At 45.6% G+C, this 18,588-nt stretch overlaps 1 protein-coding gene across 4 annotated transcripts in view; it reads left to right on the top strand.

Annotated features, from left to right (window-relative positions):
- Positions 1–278: 278 nt before the first annotated feature.
- Positions 279–18,588, top strand: part of CHCHD6 (coiled-coil-helix-coiled-coil-helix domain containing 6) — a 144,466-nt gene continuing 126,156 nt past the window's right edge. The window contains exons 1-4 of one of the 4 annotated variants that reach the window (XM_019536824.1): positions 279–446; positions 2,244–2,382; positions 4,041–4,110; positions 5,763–5,907. In XM_019536824.1, coding sequence (XP_019392369.1) covers positions 357–446; positions 2,244–2,382; positions 4,041–4,110; positions 5,763–5,907 — 444 coding nt within the window. In that variant the 5' untranslated portion in view covers positions 279–356. The remainder of the gene's footprint in view (positions 447–2,243; positions 2,383–4,040; positions 4,111–5,762; positions 5,908–18,588) is intronic. The other 3 variants (XM_019536825.1, XM_019536826.1, XM_019536827.1) reach the window with 3 other exon arrangements.

Genomic DNA, 18,588 nt, shown 5'->3' with positions numbered 1-18,588 from the left:
AATCTCTGAGTCAAGAGGCTCCTGTTAGCACTGGACAGGCTCTCGGGGGATGCAACACCCCGGCCAAGCACCGCTGGGGCAGGCCCCAGGCTGGAGCACGGCTGCACTGGGCTCTACCCCACCCCCCACTCAGGGCCCTGGCAAGTCCCGCCTCGTTCTGGGTAGCCTGACCCTCGCCACAAGACTACAACTCCCAGACTGCCCCGCGCGCCGCCGCCAGCAACGCGCCCCGCCATTGGCTACTCCGGCGCTAGCTGCCAATGAGGCGCAGGCTTGTTGGCAGGGGTGGGGGTGAGGGCAGCTGGAGGTGCTTGTCCTGAGCCTGGAGGGGACGGGACCCCCGAGCCCGCCCCGGGATGGGCGGCAGCGAGAGCAGCGCGGGCGGCAGGAAGGTCTCGTTCGAGTTGGACGAGCAGGAGCGCGTGCGGGTGCTGCAGGGTGTGCGGGTGAGGCGGGGCTGGGCTGGGCCTGGGGCAGGTGCAAGGGGGCTGCAGTATGGCTGCCTCCAGGAGTGCGGCCCTCCCTCAGCTCCTTCCCCGCCTCTCTTTGCCCCGGAGCTGTGGAGCCCCTTGGGGAGCGGGGGTGCTGGTGCCTGATGCTGGGGTGGTGCTGAGGAAGTGTCCAGGGCAGGGCACCTTTGCCCCTAACTGGCACCCCCTGCATCCCAGGGCTGATCGGGCATCAGTTGGCAGAGAAGGCACTGGGGATTAGTGATGATTTGAGGTGACTACAGCCCTGCTCCTTTTCTTCCTCTTGTTGCTCTGGTTCCTTAACGTTGCACCCTTACTGCTGCTTATTTTTCCCTTTCACTGACTTATTTTCCAGTCACTCATTAAAGAAAGGGATGCCCATCAAAACTGCCCTGCTGTGGATGGGGCCCGGTTATTGGCCGTGGCAGGGTCTGTTTTCTCTCTCAGGTGCTTCGCACAGAAAAAGACCCGATCCTGATCCATATCCCTCTGCACTTGTCTGGTCAGCACCTGGCTCCGGGTCCTAGCACAGATTGGCGTTTTGCTATTTTGATTTTTGCAGTTCAGCTGACAGGATTAGAGTGAAACATTGACTTATGTCTACCAAAGCACTCCTTTGACCTCTGGGGGTTTCGGCTCAATGAAAGATGCCCTTGTATTTTTATCACTAGTTTCCAGAACAGTGGCCTCCCTTCCTCGTTTGCTCAGCCTCCAAAGTCAAGTCCAGTCTTAAGCATCTATGAAATGGAAAAGGCTTCCTTGTTCTTGAACCTCAAAATGAATTATTTGCTTCCCTCCACAAAAACCTTCTAGTTAACATTGTGATGCTCTCTACCGCCCTCACCAAGGATGCACAAACACCTCTAGAGTTATGACTGTTGTCTTTAAGAAAGCCTCCGAGCTGCTGCATGTGGATTGCTTTGCAGTATGTGTTTACATACTTGTAGCTGTGTCCCTTGATAGGGTGCAGGCTACATGTGCATGTGTTTTGCAGTAGTCAGGAAAGCACCAGGGAGGAGAGTTGGAAGACCCAAGACCAAATTGACAAAATAAATACCAGAGATTTTCTAAATGCTGTTGCTCTGCATGGGAGCAGCACAACCAAACTCTGTATTTTGCTTCATGCTCTGAGGTATGTCTCTGTGGGACTGGCCTGTGCGGGGGGGGGGGGGGAAACTCCCATTTGTCTGTCCATTAGGATGGTGTGGTTGGCATGAGGTTGTTAACCATGCAGTGTATCGGAAGAAGAATTAGACCTGGCAGCGTTCTGAAAGACTGTCATGAATTGAAGTTTCATGGTATTTGGGGCACATTTTCTTCTTCTCTAGGATCTGTACCCAGGTACAGAAAAAAGGAATAAATTTAGGGTTGGGCACATATGTTTTCCATCCACCTTCCATTTTGTTTTGTGGAAGTTTTACTTAGAATTATAGAAGTGAGAGATGGTGATACATCAGCTAAAGATCCAGTCCTAGCTCAGTACAGGATTGTTTCCTCTAGTTGTCTCTTCTCCATTCCTGTTTTCCAGTCAAGCTGTTGTTGGGGACTTATCACTTCATGATGTGATGTGTTCATATTTTCTAAATGTGAAATTGGCCTGTAAAAGTTTAAATGACTTTATTTAAAATTGTTAATGTTTTTTTCAATAGCAGAACTAGTGATAGTTTGTGGCAATGTTTAAGAAAAGGTAACCAGTTGAGAACTTCTCTTAGTATTAAGGTAAAAATTGAGAGCTGATTCCATTCATCTCTTCCCTGCAAATAATTGCTGTAGCTCTCTGAAGATGTAGTAAACCGAATGAAAGAGTCTTCTCAACCAGCAAGGGACCAGAGACCATCTTCCTTTCCTCCTCCCTCCTCCCGTGGCACTACATCTCCACTAGCTGCAGAAGAGAAGGCCAAGTCTCCTAAAGGTATTGCCAGTCTGTGTCAGATCTACAGCCTAGAGTTTTGAAACTAGTCTGAGCAGCAGCACTAGTCAGATGATGCTTTTATGGATTTCATATATATTTTTTCAGGGCATAGTTCTTACGAAGAGTCTTTTGATTTGGCTCATGATGTTTCTACTTGTGTATCAGGGCAACTGCACAGTTTAGGCCTCCTGTAGTTCTGAGAGGTCTTTCATGGCTTTTTGGAGGTGGGGAGGAGGGATGGGGTGGAGAGTTAGTTGTCGGTGGAGGGTTGCTTTTATTTGATTTGATTTAATTTGGGTTTTTTAGCTGTACGGTACTTAGAACAATTGAAATTTCTGGATCCTGTTTCTTGCTCTGCCACTGGGTCACTGAATTGAATTTAAAGCAAAGAAAAGTAAGGTAACTTGTTTTCTTTCACCATCTATAGTATAGTGTTAATACCAGCTTCCTCAATTTGGATGAAACATAGTATGGGAGTGTAGAGGACAGCAGAACCTGAATTATTTGTATCCTGATGATTTGCAAACCCCTTTATTCACAGCAAGTTGGTAAGTGAGACATGATATGTGCAGCTGCAGCTCTTGCTCGTAAGGGTGCACTTCTTTACTCCACTCAGCTGGAACATTGCAGCAGTTTTGCACAGCTGCTTGATGATGCTGCATATTATCCCTGATTGTTCTGTTGTGGGGGTGAGGTTGGTTTGCAAACCCTCGTCTTTGCAAGGCACTAAGGATCCTAACCCTGTGAGCTATCCAGATTCAGTCTGAAAAGGACATTAGTCATAAATGACTGAGGTGGGGTTGTATTGTTTCATTTCGACACAGAGGGATAATATTGTGAGCACAGAATGTTGCGCTGCATGTTCAGAGGAGGGAAAAGGTCATGAGCTGATTTCAGAAGTTGCCAGGAGTGGACGAGAGACTGACAAAACTTGCCTGTTTGATGGCATGTGTCGTGGCTTATTATAGAAAAGGGTGTCTTTGGCTTTTCCACTCAAGATGGCTGAAACTTGTTTTCTTTGGTATCTGGATATACATTGTTGATATTCTCATCAGCAGTCCCTCACAGTTCTTAACATTTTTGTCTATGGGATCCAGACTAATATGGGTATGGTGAGCCAAGCCAGAGAATTCTGCCCTTTGGTTGTCTAAAGCTTCGTCAAAAGTGAATATCCCAAACCACGTTTTTAAATTGATCTCTGCTCCCGACAGGCCCCTGCTGTAATTACAGGGAGTGGATCAAGAGTGGTGCATCGGTAGAGCTGGGGAAAAGGTGTGGAGAGTAGGACCAGAATAAAATGAGTGTTTGCATGGATCAGGATTAAGGTGTATTAAGTACACTTACCTACAGGAAGCTTATCACTTTTTCATGAACGCAGCTTTTAGCTATACAATTCTTATTCTCAAATTTCCCTTGAGATGTTTCTTGTGCTGACCATGCTCTTGAAACGCTGCTTATTTATTAGGGGTATAGGTTGTATCCATGTTGGTCTAAGGACATTTTGTTGGTCTAATAAAAGATATCAGATTTATCCAAAGAACCTTGTCTGCTTATTTATTAAGCGTTTTCCTTTTCCTCCATTAGTATGCATTCTCATGACATGATGGTAGCTTGTGGTTTCTTTCACGGTAGTCATGTGCTTCTATTCCTCTTCCTAGGAGTCCAGCCACCAACGGTGAAAGGCTCTGGTCAGAAGCCTTCGGAGGCAGAGGAGGACCTGTACAAGAGGTGAGGAAACTTTCCCTTCTGGCAAAAGATGGCTGCCTGTCCTGTCACATTCTTTCTGGGCTGTGTGTAATGCTGAAGTTTGCAGTTCAGTGCTTCAGTTGTGTAGTAAGTCTTTTGTAAGGTCTTGGTGTCATTTGAGATCATGGAACAACCCTTGTAGTGCAAGCATGTGACTCATGGCGAAGGCAGGTGAAGGAGCTAAGAACCAACTGGAGGGTGGTCACAGAAACATAGAAGACCAGAAGGACCACAAGGAACACTTGGGACCTATAATAAGTTTTGTGAAAGAAAACATGTGATCAGTACTTCTAAAGTTTGTTATACCTGCTCCTGCCTCCTAAAGTAGATGAAAACCTCTGGTACTGATACTGAAGTGCTTGAAGAACCTTTGGTTTAGGTTTCAAATCTGTTACTTCTGAAGAATTATACTGAGTGAGACTCTGTGGTTAGATCTGAAATAATGCCTGTCTAGGTATCTCCTTTGGCTTTTTTTTTTTTTTCTTCTTGCTGCTGTCCCACATGACATTTCAAGGCTGGTTTGAGGTATTTTTTCCCCCTCTATGAAGCATTTTAATTTTGCAAGGTGTCAAAGCATGTAAAGCTGCCAGGGAGAATGAGATGCGGTCTGTGAAATTGGCTTTCTAGCAACCCCAGGAATCTCTGCTGCTTCTCCAAGAATGGAGAGGAGTAGGAACTCCTCCAGCTTCTACACAGCAGGCTGGATCTCTATTATGAAAGTTTCTGTGCATGGCTTTTTTTCCCCCTAGTTTCTCTAGCTGTTTTCTCCTATTCTTGCTTGTTGCCTCTGGCATTCTCCTTACTGTGCCCAGTATTTGGTAGCATTTCACACAGGGCCAATCTTGATGACCAGAAATGAGTCCTTTCTCAGTGTGACCACTTGACAGTGGCACCACTTGTAAACATAGTGGAACAGTGGCACTCCACTGTCATGTCTCTTACATTTCTAGGGGAGTCTTTGGAAAGCCACTTTCGTTTATCAGAGATGGGGGGAATCTAACTTCCTGGCAGTCTTCAGTTCTGATGTATGGAGCTGCTTCTGGAAGGATGGTCTAGTGAGTGCTGCAGAGAAAGTAGGGCATGGTGTAGAGACCTACTGATCTTGTACCTTCGTTAACCTGTTATGTGCTTATGGAATTCCTAGGGCCAGAATGGGAATCGTGTATGGGTGCTAAGTTTTCTCCATGTAGTGTTGGCTTAGAAATTTCTAAAGTCGCTTCCTTCAGCTCTGTCCTGATCTCATCTAATCTACATTGCTGACCCTGTGGAGAGGGAAAGCTAAGCAAAAGAGCCAGGTAGACTTGGTAGTGAATGAAGTCTGCTAGGTAGATTAACTCCTTAGTGTGTGGCCTGCCCTCATTTCTTGAATATCAGCTTAACATGTAGCATATTAAGTCTTTTATTCTTTGGATATTGAATGCCTAGCAAATACTTAATCTAGTCAGGTTAGACTCCTTTATAGATTTATGTGCTTTTTGTCCTGTGGTAGCTTGGCTTTGTTAGCATTGAACTTGCTGATCACCTGGTTCTGCAGAAACTGATGCTGTGGTAGTATAAGCAGGCATTGTGCCAGGTAAATTGTGACCTGTTGCCAGAAGTCTGCTGCTCACCTTCTGTCTTTGGCACCGATGCAGATATGAGCGAGAGCAGGCACTGGTTCAAGAGGAGCTCCTTCGGCTGGCTAAGAGGGAACGGGAGGCAGCTAGTGAGGCCCTGAGTACTGCCCTTCAGCGGGAAAGGAGCAGCACCAATGAAGAGAGGCAGAGGGCTGCCCAGCTGGTAAGTACAAACCAAAGAATATGCTCCCTTGTGTACAGAGGGCCTAAACCTCTCTGTCTCTCACAGGAGTTATTAAATGCCACTTGTGTTATGAATTGAGCAGCCTCAACTTAGTCCCTAGTCTGTGGTACTCATTACTTCCTCTGTCCCTTGAAAGGTTAACAACAACAAAAAAGGGATATTTGGTATCTGCAGCACATAGAAGCTGTGGCATCTTGGCTGCCAGGTAAAGTGTTTAATACCATTCCCACCAGGAGGACAATGGTGTCCAAATGGAGCGATGCCACTATTAGGGAGGAGAGCCCTGCTGTCTTACGGAGCGTGGGACGAATGTGATGGGGTGGTCAGGTGCTATCAGGAAAATGTATCCTTTTCCTGGCTAGAATGAGCTGGGATATAACCCTTAATGCTGTGCTGTTGTTGCATCAGAATGTGATTGTAGATGTTAAAATATTGGATGTACAGTTCCCAGGTGCCTGACTGTCAGCGAACACCAGGGAAGTTGGAACAGATGCTTCTTGGGTAGCCCCTGAAAGATAACTGGTGAATATGCAACTTGAGGCCCAAAACTATGCTTATGTTTATTTTTGTTTAATCCTCTCAGCCTACTGCTGAAAAAGCAAATTAATCTGAGACAGAACTGACCTGTTGGGTAGCTTTGTCTGTCCTCCCAACAGTCAGGACCAGGCAGCTGGCTACTCAAACCAGAGGTTCAGCGCAGCGGCCTTTTAATCTTTGGGGACTTTTACTATGTTTATTTCCTTTCAGATCCAGGCATCTTTAAGCCTGATGTTCTCCATACTACATTCTCAAACTGTGTGATTCCTGCTTGTTAGAATGTTCTCCCCTTCTCATTTCTGAACTCCCATGTAGCATTTGAAGGCTTGAAGTATTTCTCAAACTCTTCCTGCCTGTTGTCAGTACCTTGACTTGCCAGATTCCTGTTTTCACTCTTCCCATTCCATTTGTTCAAAAGTACTTCTTTTTGGTTCTTTTTGTCACTAACTCTGGATCATGGTCTGCCGTTTGCTGTTTCTGTTTGTGCTTGCTCTCACATCCTAAATTGTTAAGAACAGCAGAGATGATGTGTGCTGGGTGGTGATAGATCAAGGCTCTAGCTGAGAGTCCCATTGTCGTGCGTACAGAAGCCAGGAGAGTAAACTTTCAGGTGTTCTGTGCCATGTTAGTACTGAATCCAGAGAAAGGTGGGGCGGCTGAATGATCTGCCTTCACTGCTCATAATCTTCTAGGTGTTGAAGGTTGTGCCATGGCTAGTTGGCAAGGTTACTTCCTCTACACATGTGGTCATGTCTTGAGCTGTCCTATGCCCTTGACACCACTGCAGTTTGGTCACTTCTTCTTTTGAACAGGCATCTCCGCTACTGTGGCAATTGTCTTTCTTCACCTTACCACTCTTAGGCAATAAATCTGAATTCAATGGCTATATTTTTAATGATTTAATTTGCGTTGTGCTGAAAGCCATGTGACATTTTAATCTGTGTTCTTTACGGTTTTCATCTGCTGATTTTATTATTAGTATCTCTGCAAAGTGACAGTTCATTCTTACTACACCATTCACCATCCTCCTCAGAGTAGGCTATGAGCTAACCCTTTGGCAAGGTACCTGTCACAGGTTTTTGGATGTAATTAATTCATTGTTTACTTTGGTGCTACAACTTAGAAGGATGTGACAAGAAAGGTGAATTAATGGCAAAAGCAGGAGCCTGTGGTTGAGACTGAAACTGATTTCTATTTTAGTTAAGCTCTGTCCTGACCTCTTCGTGTGGCTGTGCCCGAGTCACTCAGTTTTTGGTGCCTCAGGCCATTTGTACACGCCAAAAAATTGGCTTTTAAAGTGGTTTAATGCCCTTTTGCACCTCTTCAATGGTGCAACTGTTTACACGTGTCAGCAGCGTAAAGTGCATTAAATGACTCTGGGACGCAACAAAATAAAACATGTCTAAGGTGTTTTAGTTTGCTACCTTACAGCTGTGGAGGGAAGCAGTGGGCCCTGTGCAGGCAGGCTCCACTGAAGGAAAAAAAAAAGCAGCAAGCCTGATTTTTTTTTTCCCCCCTTTTTCTCTCTGGAGCCTGCCTCCCTGAGCTCTGTGGGGGACCGGTGCTTCCCTCTGTGGCTGTGGTGCCTCTGGGACTGCCTATGGGCAAGTGCTGCCTGGGGGTGCTTGCCGTTGCCATGGAGGGGCACCCCTCTCTGTCCCCCATGGCTCAGGGACTGCTTGTCCTGCTGGCAGGCTGCCATCCCTGCCACTAGAGAGGCAGGTAAGGATTGGGCCTGACCCTTGTATACACACCACAGGGGTTTACTTTGCCCTAAATTGAAGTGGTGTTTTTAAAAACCCACTGCTTCAGTTTAGAGAGAATTAAACTGAAGTAAACCCCCGTGGCGTGTACAAATGGCCTTAGTTACTGTATTTGTATGACTTGGAACTTCACAAATCCTACAGTCAGGAAGTTCACAGCATTATTAAACTTCTGTTTGAGGGGGCAGAGGTGTGAAGTCACTGCATGGGATCAGCTAGGATGGAAACAGTCTGCAGAATGCTGTGGAGGAATTTTGTATATGTGTATGTGCAGCACCTAGCACAACAGGGCTGTGATACCCATCAACAGGTTCAAATGTATCCAATACCATAAATATTAAGCGACACTACAAGAGGTATTACTGTACTATACTTCACAGCAGGGCTCTTGCTTAATGAACATTTGTAAAGGGCTCTGATCTTCCTATGAAACGTTCTGTCATATGGGCAGGAATGAACATAGTTGTTTTGTTCAAGTCCTTTATTTTAGGATAAAGGGCTTGTAGTGGAGTCTTCCTGATCAAGTTGTTAGGCCCTTGGCCATGTTCTGAATGGTCCCCCTTCACCCTGCACTCAGCATCTTTTTTTCTTTCTTCTTTGTTTTTAATTCATCACAGTCTCTTCCCCATCCCCCCTCCCATTGTGTGGTTTTTTTGGACAACAAGGAAACTTTTTGTAAGCAGGGCTGTGTTTCCCCTCAAACCACCATCTCCTTAGTCTCCTGGGGCTGTTCAGCATGCACTCTGAGCCACCCAGTAGGACGCTGTGACTTTGAGGCTTGTGAGCTTTTAACCAAAATCTTCAAAACAAATCCAACGTGGAATTGGATGGGGGAGGCAGGAAATAAATGTGATTAAGGGAAGACATCTCATTACCACTCTAGAAAGGGAGGATTATAACCCACAAAATAGGAGGATCTAATTTAGGGGCCATGCATGCCAGTGTTATCAGGATAGAGGGAGAGCAAATAGAATAAGTGAAATTAATACTTTTGAAAAGAAGCATTACCCGGATTTGAGAAATGAACTAATATGATTTGTGCAAAACCCTGAACTTCTTATCTCCTTGTTTAATCCCCTAGGATAATGGTTTTGTCAGATCTATTGACCAAAAAATCTGTGTCCCTTCCCCCCCCCCCCACTCCCCTCTTTTTTTAAGAGAGTGAATGTAAAAATGGAGTGAGGGTAGTACATACTTGATACCATAATTAGCTCTTTGCTGGGGGAAGGGGAGGATTATTGTGTGGGTAAAGGTGAAGATGGAAGTGGCTATCCTGAGTTGCTGGGGAAATGTTCTTCTATCTGTGGCTAAGCAGTGGCTTCTCCTTCATGTGTCTTTGGCCATGTTGTACTCAGTGGCCTTTTGGATAGAAATCTGCTGATTCCTGCTTGCAAGGAAGGAGTTGTCAAAACACAGTTTGTGCTATTTTCTAGTTATACTAGTTACAGTTAGCTGACAGAACAAGGCAGTTGAATTCCTTCAGACTCATTTAATCCAGTTGCACTTCAATTCTACTGGGGGGGAATTGGAAGTCAAGCAGGGGACTGGAATGAGAATACCAAGTATGATTGGTGGTTTTGGTCATGACCATGAACTTAGGTTTTTTTTGAAGCTGATTTTGTTTTTGCAGAACTCCAAGATCTCGAAGGTTGTTGGGTCTAAACTTCTGACAGCTCTCGTTGCACTAGCGGTGATGGTGCTAGGTTGGGCTGGCCAATGGCATTTTAACCAGAGGGTTTTCTAGCTCATCTCAAACTAGACATAAGTGCTGCTGTTTGATTATTGGCAAGCTGCCTCCAGTTCTGCTCCCTTTGTGGTCAGTGCAATGGGTGGAGAGTTGGAGACATGCCAGTGTAGGCAGATCCTCTGAGGTGTCTGTCTGAAACTCATCTGATAAGTTGCCTTTGCCTTCTGGTCCCACGGGTGGAAGAGAGTGATCCAGGCAGTCTGGGCAAAAGGCGGCATGGGAATTATAGCCAGTTGTTCAAGCTTAAAGCCATTTTTATTTGCTGTATTGCCATTAGTATGATTGTGTATATGCCAGTAGATTGATCCTTTGTAGTGATTGTGGCTTAAGTAATGCAGCCTAACTCATGCTGTAAATAGTAGGGCTGTGCAAAGCTTGGGTAAGCAGTTTCTATTTGGAGGAGATTGGGCCTCGTTTGGTGGCTGAATTTCCAAATCAAATTGGGAGACCCATTAAAAAGTCCAAATCAATTTGGAAGCCTCCAAATCAATTGCATTTGGAGAGATTTGGCCCCAATTTGGAGACTAGGTCATAGATTAAACAGGCAGCAGTCCTTGACCATGCTGGACACAGCTGCCTCCAGCTGGTAAGTCTCTTGTGGTGGACAGAGTGGGGAGGGAAGGGGTGTGTGTGTGCGTGGGGGGGGCAGATCAGATCACCACCCCCAAAAGCAAGGGAGGGATTGGAACTGGGGCGGGGACAAGCTGCCCAGCTGAGAAGGGGGGCTTCCGGCACTGCACACTGCTGGGCTGGGAAAAGCTCTTCTAGTGGCTCCGCTCTCTGCCAGTCTGGGAGGGCATGGGAGTGGGCAAGTGCCCCTGGATCTGCACGGGGTGGGCTGGGCTGCGTTTTGGATAGGCGGCAGAAGGTGCTGGGAGTGGGGGGCTATGCCTTCCCGCCGCTCGCCCAGCTGGTGCAGGGAGGCACAGGGCAGTGTGGCTGTGTTGCCATGAGAAGCAGCGTGCAATGGTGGATGCTGCTCCAGCTTTCCTGCGCCTCCCAGACAAACCCCGGTGTTGCCTTGCCGCGCCCCGGCTGGGCGAGCAGCAGCAGAGCGTGAGGGTGGGTGTGTGCACCGAGATTGGGGTGAGGTTGGTGGTAGGGGCTGTGGGGAATTTTAGGGTTGCTGCAGCCCCCCCCCCCCCATAGCCCCTGCTGCACCGCACTCTGCAGGGTGGGCAGAGCCAGGGCTGTGCTCCAGGCTGGGGCTAGTTGCCCTGCAAAGTGGAGCCCGGCCCGCCTGCCCCATGCAGATCCAAGGGCACATGCCTGCTTACATGCCCTCCCGGGCCGCTAGCAGAGAGAGCTGCCAGAGGAGCCACCAGAAGGGCAGCTGCTGGACTGGTGGAGTGCAGTAGTGGGAGTCCTCCTTCACAAGTCCTGTGCCCCACTGCCCCAGCTGGACAGCTTGTCCCAGCTGCAGCCCCATTCCTTCCCTTGCTGTGGGGGCGTTGATCTGCTCCTCCCTTTCCCTCCCCTCTTGACTGAATCCAAAGCAAATACTTGCTGCTTCACACAGGCCTAGTAAATAGTCTCAGAAATGGTGTCAAACCTGTTTGGGTCCTATCAACATTTACAGTTGAACTGCATTCTGCTCTAGATCAGCAGCACCCTTGATTCCCATGAATAGCAATGGACACCCTTCCTAGGGCAGATGAGGCTTGTTGTTCTGTGCTCTGTCTCTCAAATGGTGACAAGTTGTGACGATTCATTTTGGATCCAGTTCTTTAGCAAAGTAGTTCTACTGCTTCTGCCTGCTGTGCGGTCAGTGTAGCATATTGCCTCCACTGATACCCCTTCCCATTTCTGTTGTGATAAATTTGCCTCCAGGATGCAGGGGCTGTTGCTGGGAGGAGGCATTTGTGATTGTTTTACAAAGTATGAGTTTGTTAGTTTTGCTTAAAGTATTGAAAATGTTTCCATGTTGAATGAAATCAGACCTTGTGGTAGAGGTGATATCTTTTATTAGACCAACTAGATTTTTGCAGAAAGAATTCTTTAATTGTAAGCTTTCAGGCAATTAAAGAATTTTTTTTTTGCAAAAATCTAGTTGGTCTATTAAAAGATATCAGACCTTGTGGTAGAGGTGATTCCTTTTGCCTGTAGACCAATACAGCTACACCTTGGATACCTGATCCATGCTGAACAGCACTTGAGTTAGATGCGGAAAGGAGAAAACTGATTTTTTTTTTTTTAAATCGGTAGCTTAAATTTCAGCTTGCTATTTTTTTATTTTGTTTTGCATTCGTGTTATTTTATTTAAGATGGTTTTTTATATATCTAAAAAGGTTTATTATGTTGGATCAGCATTGTTTATTGCTAACTAGGATATACCATCTTCATACACTTTTATTTAAGCAGTTACAGATTGTTAATTTTTACATTTTTTATTAGAAAATAGTGGTTGGCATTGTTACTTACTTGTGGAATTAATTTGGGTCAGGCTACCTTCAGATGGAATTTGGAATGCAATTAAATGTAAAATTACGGCACTTTCAGGTTGTTGTTTTAATAAGCTTATCTTTTTTTTTTTTTTTTTTCCCTATTGTATCAGTACATTTAAGGTAGATTTTATTTTACTAGTAACATGTCTTCCACTTAGCAAACAAATTTATCAAACAAAGAAGGACTTCTGCCTTGGTAGTGAAGTGAACTGAGAGTTTCTGGTCACCATATCTTTCAAGGTTTTAAAACTAGTTGATCTCATGCTTGCTTTCTTCATTTGTGGAAAAAATACAAGCTTCCCTACTTTTTCAGTTCCAGATGTGAACCAGATATTAAACTGAAATAAAGAAAATGTTTCTTTTGTACATGGAGAAGAAATTACTCCCATCTCACTCCCTACCCACAGCACCCTGGCTCTGCCAGTGCCCCCTCTCTCCAAACTTGCAGCCCCTTGGTCCTGCCAGCCAGTTAAGCTGATGCCTCTCAGTCCCAACCTGCAGCCCCCCAGTCTCTGCTGGTGCCCCTCATCCATGACCCACAGCCCCCTGCTCCCCCCAGCCCTGCTGGAAGTGGCTCCCAGCTGCCCCTGTTCCAACCGGACCAGAGCATGGTGGCTCAGATTGGTGTAGGCGACGGCAGAGTGAAAACAGTCCCTGTGTGGGTGGCAGGGAAGAAGGGATGCCTGTGGCAACCCCTGCCTTGGGCAGGAGCTCTGGCATCACATCAGGCGACCTGGCCATGGCCCAACCCACACAGCATCTTCTGGCTGGCCCAGCCCTGCAAGCACAGGCACCAGCCCCTATGCTGCTAGCCTGGGCACAGAGCTTCCTGCTTCCCTCAAAGGACCCCCATCGGAGGGGCAGGTGCCTGCCCCCCACCCCTTCTGCCCTGCTGCAGCCCTGGCACCCAGACTGTTTTCCCCCAGCACTGGCAGGCACCACCTCGCACCCACACACTAACCCCCTTATAGTCCTCAAGCCCTGGCCCTCCAACCCTGCCCCCCACAGACTTACCTGCATCCAGCTGCTGGGGCTGCTCCATAACCCTGCCTGTCTGCATGCCAGTCATGTGTGTGTGCAGGTGCATGTGTGCCCACTGCCTCCAATCACCCTCCCCTTGCTCCCGCCAGTGGAGCGGAGCAGAGCAGAATCCCAGGCATTGATTCATATTACAAAAAAACGCCTGGACAGAGATTTGAGATGTGTCTGGGAAAACCTGGACATATGGTAACCCTAGGCATGTTACTTGAGTAAACTCTCTGATCAGGAACTATTTTGGCTACCGAAGAGATTCCTCTATGCTTGCTGCTTGGTTTCAGTAAAACAAGGTTCCTGGCAGTGAAGTCAGACTTGACTCATAGCTATTTTATATTGTAGACATAGTGTGTGTGTGTGATACTGAAAAGGAAGCAGAGGTAGTCAGGGTGCCCCTGGGATTGTGTTCCCCCTCTACACCCACACTACAGTATCTGATATGGAAACTACCTCCTGCTGCTTGCTAATGGAAGCTATAATACGGAGCTTCGGCACTCTTAAATGTGCTGCAGACAGGCCACCACTCCTCCTTTTCTTAGGGCTCTGGACTGGTTTATGCAGCTCCAGTTTCTTCCATTGCAAGAGATGGACAGGGGGATTAAATCAAAGGACTGTGCAGTGTCATAACTTTCTCCTCCTCCCTTTCCATTACCTGATCTGCTGCAGTCTGGGCTTGGTAATGCAGCTCCTTACCTGCCCCAGCGTGTCTCTTTACTGGGCTCTTTGTGGTCTGTGTTGCAGTTGTTCACCAGAGCCTTCTATAGATTTAATTTAAAGTCTGTGGTCAAGGCTTCCTTCCCTGCTTCTGTCAATTAGGCTCCATCCCAGAAGAGGCTGCATTTTGGTGGAGGGATTTTCTGCATGCTGCCTGTGAAACCAGGGATCCCTGCAGATGAATCTATTCTCAAACAAGGTGCTCTGGGAGGGTCAGCATGAATCTAAACTAGGTGTAGTCAGCCCCGTGCTTTGTGAGGGATCTGCTTGTTGAATGCTTTGCACAAACTAACAACTTCAGATCTTGGGAACAGTTGATGTGGGAATAAAGGTTGAGGAACAGAAAAGATGAAGGGTCAGAATTTAAATGAAATGTTTTTGGGGAAAAATGCACCAAAATGCGCCTGCAGCATAAAAATACAGCATTTTTCCTCTTGTCCTAGGGGAAGGCAAAGGCATTATCTGACTAGTGATGAGAGCCTTCTTTTTTTGCTTTTTTTATTTTCCCAGCTACCCATAGTGTGATTTGTCAGACATTTGTAGCAATCCTTTTTTATTCTCCTTTTGCCTTTTAAAAAAATTACTTCCAATTTCTGCTGCTCTAGTCTTTTATCGCCTGACTCTGAAGGTTAATTTGTGTTTGGAGGGTTTTTGCAGATTTCAGCAGCTGATGGTCTCATGTGAGCATCTCATTTTTATAGTTGCCTGGGCTTCAGGACCTTATCGCAGGGCTGGCCTCTTTTTAAATCCTACAGCTGCAACAAATTGAAGTTGTCTCCGGGGCTGCTGAACTTCCCTGTCTTGGCTCTAAGTCTTCTTTCCCTGCATTCTGTGTGTTTTGGCTACATAGTTGACTTGCTGCTCAGAAACAGTTGCCAGATAAGTCTGTCTGGGTTTAGGATACCTGTAGCTGAAAGGACTGAAGAGAATTTGGGAGTATGAGAATTTTGTCTCTATTGCAACTATGCAATGCTGGATAATGGCACCAGTTGTTTTTACGAAGAGCTGTTGCATCTAAAATAGAACGTTGCTTTTGTTAAACCTGAGTGAATTTTAATGCTTGTAAGAGAATGAGCCTGATAACAGGTAGTAGAGAAGCTTGCACAGCAATACACTCTACTCCAGCTTATTTTTAGTGTGGCTTCATATTATCTTCATGTTGGAGATCTCCATATATTCCACTCCAAGACCTTGAACAGTTCTGGGCAATGGTTGATCTGTGTCTTTTAACTAGTGGCACATACTGAATTTATGACCAAATCACCAGAGAGTGGCTAGAAGACTCCCAAAGACCCATTTTCACATATGACTGAGCTTTGGATGGGAGCACAGATACCCAGGCACGTGAGAAAATGTTCTGTCCTTGCTTTAAACATGATCCTTGGTTGTTTGCCTTGGTGGGTCGTACAGAGCTAGTTCAGGTTGGCGTTTAAGCTTTATAGCCAGTCTTTCTCCTCCCACCCCCTTAGGCATGGGGAAAAGAGAGCAAAGCTATAAAAATAATGAATTGGTAAGCAGACAAATTGAAGGGCAGGAGCTGGTATCTGATGATGCAACTATCCAAGTGTTGCTTTGATCCTTCCTTATTAACCACTTCATGTCTGGTGTGAAACCCAGTTCTTGATCAGTACTCGCACCAGAAAAACCACCATCTGATGCCATGTGGAAGTTAGTTCTTCGAAGGCGGGGAGTAGCACTATATGTGCCAAGGCATTGCAGGTAGTGTCTTGGTAGGCTGCCACTTTCTTTGAGTCAGTACTGAGATCATCCTGGAGTTCCTGCTCTTCATGCAAGATCACTACGGATCCCATGTTACCTTTTTGTAATAGCTGGAATATTATTCTTACTTTCCTGTCCAATGTCAGTTTGGAGTACTACTTGGTCTCCTTAGGTTTTGTGCCTTGGCATCTTGTGCATGCTTTCTTTAATGTTCAGTGATATTGTCTAATACCTGCTGTGATGCACTTCAGAAGTGACAGCATTTGAACCATGGGCCAATAATGCTTAGAAATACAGTGGTAAATCCTCTCAGAGTCTGGCTGGTTGGGAGGTGCTATACAAAGAGAATGAGGTGTAGGCTGTAAGGCTTGTGGATGCTGCAAAATGATCTAACGTGCATGAAGGGAAAACTCCAACAGTTAGCTCTGCATTCTCAGGTAACTTAGACTATGGGTGTAGAGGAAGTACAGAATGCCAGTTACTTCATATCTCCTTAGGCACCTTGAAATATGACCAAGAGGGCTCTTTAGTTTTGGTATCAGAGTTAATTTTATCTGCTTTACTTATTTTATTTTATTTATTACTTACTTATTTTACTAAGCATTGGGTAGAGGTCCCAGAGATTTGCTAATGATGCTTCCTGTGCTTCATATGAGAGTAGAGTAACTTCCTTGCTTCATAGTAAGAGATAAAAAAACAGTGCATATAATATGGTGGGGAGCTCAAAGCTAGTGTTAAGGTTACTTCTTTAAATTAAAAAAAAAAAAAAAAGGGGGGGTGGGGAAGATTAAAGAAAGTTGAAGAACAATTGTGATTTGCAACTTTTCTCCTTGTTAGTGCTAGCATCAGACTATCGTTCCTTCACAAGGTGCCAGTTGGGCACCCAAAACCTTTCATTTGCTGATCAAGTTTATTTTCTTTCTTCCTCACTTCCTGCTCCCTCCCTCTCAATCTTTTTTTTTTCTTTCCCAAAGCTGCAGGATAGTTTCCTCACACTGCCTCTCCTTGTTGGTGGCGTTATCAGGCGCGTGTGTGCAGAGGGTGAGATTGCAAACGCCACCGTTCTCCTGGATTCTAAGTATCAGACAATGTTTTACACGGCGTCCCATTCTCTAGCTGGCTGGTTGGACATGATGTTGGTACCTTATCTTCACGCTGACACACGCTGGACATTAATAGAAATACATTGCTGAGGCACATGTGTGGAATTTCAAGCAGCCTTTCTAGCTGTTGCTTTAGATAGTCTATTGTGTGCTTAACCTCCTTGAAAGAGGTTTTGATGAGAAATGCATAATATTAACTCTTAGGCAGCTGGTTGGCTGCCCTCTCTTTTTTCTTTTTTTTTAAGTTTCCTATTACAGTCAGCTTAACTTCTTCCTAATTGCATGCATGCATGTTTTGGAGTTTCAGCAGATTCCTAAAAAAATCAGTCGTTCCATGACGGCATTTCCGTTTCTCAATATAAGCCGTTTTGGGAGGGAGGGAGGGCAGTGAACAATGTGTAATACATGTAGGGGTGGAAGCGGGAAATGTGTGTTCTTGAAGGAATCTCACTTCCTGCATCTTACCTAACTTTGTCCAAATGTAGCCCCAAATCTTCTCCACCCTCTGATTGCCATGAATCAACTGAAAAGCTGAACTGGATCACAGTTGCTGCTGTTCTTGGCTGGAATTCTTTTTGCTCTTGGATCATGTCAGGATTTTGATTATAATACTATAAAAATGTTCTGTGCTTATTGATTGTGCCCATCTGTGATATATTATTTATAAGCCTTGGGTAATATATGCCACAGAGTAACTATGGAAAAGGGGTTCTTTTAAGGGGGGTTGGGGGAAGAATTGACTTACTCCTTTTCTAGTTTTTGTTTCAAACAAAAGGTCTAGATTGGAAGACCTGAGAAGGTGTGTGCATGTGCTGAGTGTTTTGAGGAGTGCTGAGTTTTGAGGAGGCTTGCTGCCCCTTCCTCCCTGCCAGCTTGTATATTTAAACTAAGAATTTAGGCCCTATCTAGCCTGAAAAATCTTTAGTGAAAGGAGAACTAATGGAAGGAGAACATGCTGTGAGAAATGAAAACAAAGGAATTAAGTAAGACTTTTAAACCTTCTCTCTCTCTTTCTCTTGCTAATAGCTACTTAATTTTGATGACTAACACTTAAAAGAAAGGATGTCTTTGTTAAACATCCAGTGCCCCTACAATCAAGAGATGAGGAATTCTCCATCTCTTCAGGGGCTCTGGGAAAAGAGGCACAGCTAGTTCCTCTCTTGCCCAATGAATTGGTGTCTGTCATAAAGTCTTCAAATCCATTTTGTTTTCTAAACTGGTGCCTGTGTGTGTGTGTGTATATTAGTGAATGGAACAGATTTGTTAGTCAGCATCCTTACCCTGATAATGCACAGGGTGAAGCTAAAGCCATGCCATCCCATCTCGGTGGGTTCCCTATTGATTCTAGAATTCCAGTACACAACTTGCTCCAATGGGACCTCTTCTCTCCCTGGCTTAACACGGGGGGAATATTTTTCAGAACACTTGAACTGACGACATAGCGTTTGTATAATATATTGATACATGTGTGCCAAATTTCAGCAGATAAGTTCAGTTTTGGGGAGCAAAGGCACATCTATTTCTAACGATCCCAGCTTTTGTGGTGTCCATGTGCTGATTTGCACTAGACCCTTCAACCATTAAGCATGCCAGTCACA

This window comes from Crocodylus porosus, unplaced genomic scaffold, assembly GCF_001723895.1.
Source record: "Crocodylus porosus isolate Cpor-Errol unplaced genomic scaffold, CroPor_comp1, whole genome shotgun sequence".
NCBI lineage: Eukaryota > Metazoa > Chordata > Crocodylia > Crocodylidae > Crocodylus > Crocodylus porosus.
This window is presented reverse-complemented; position numbering and strand designations above follow the sequence as displayed.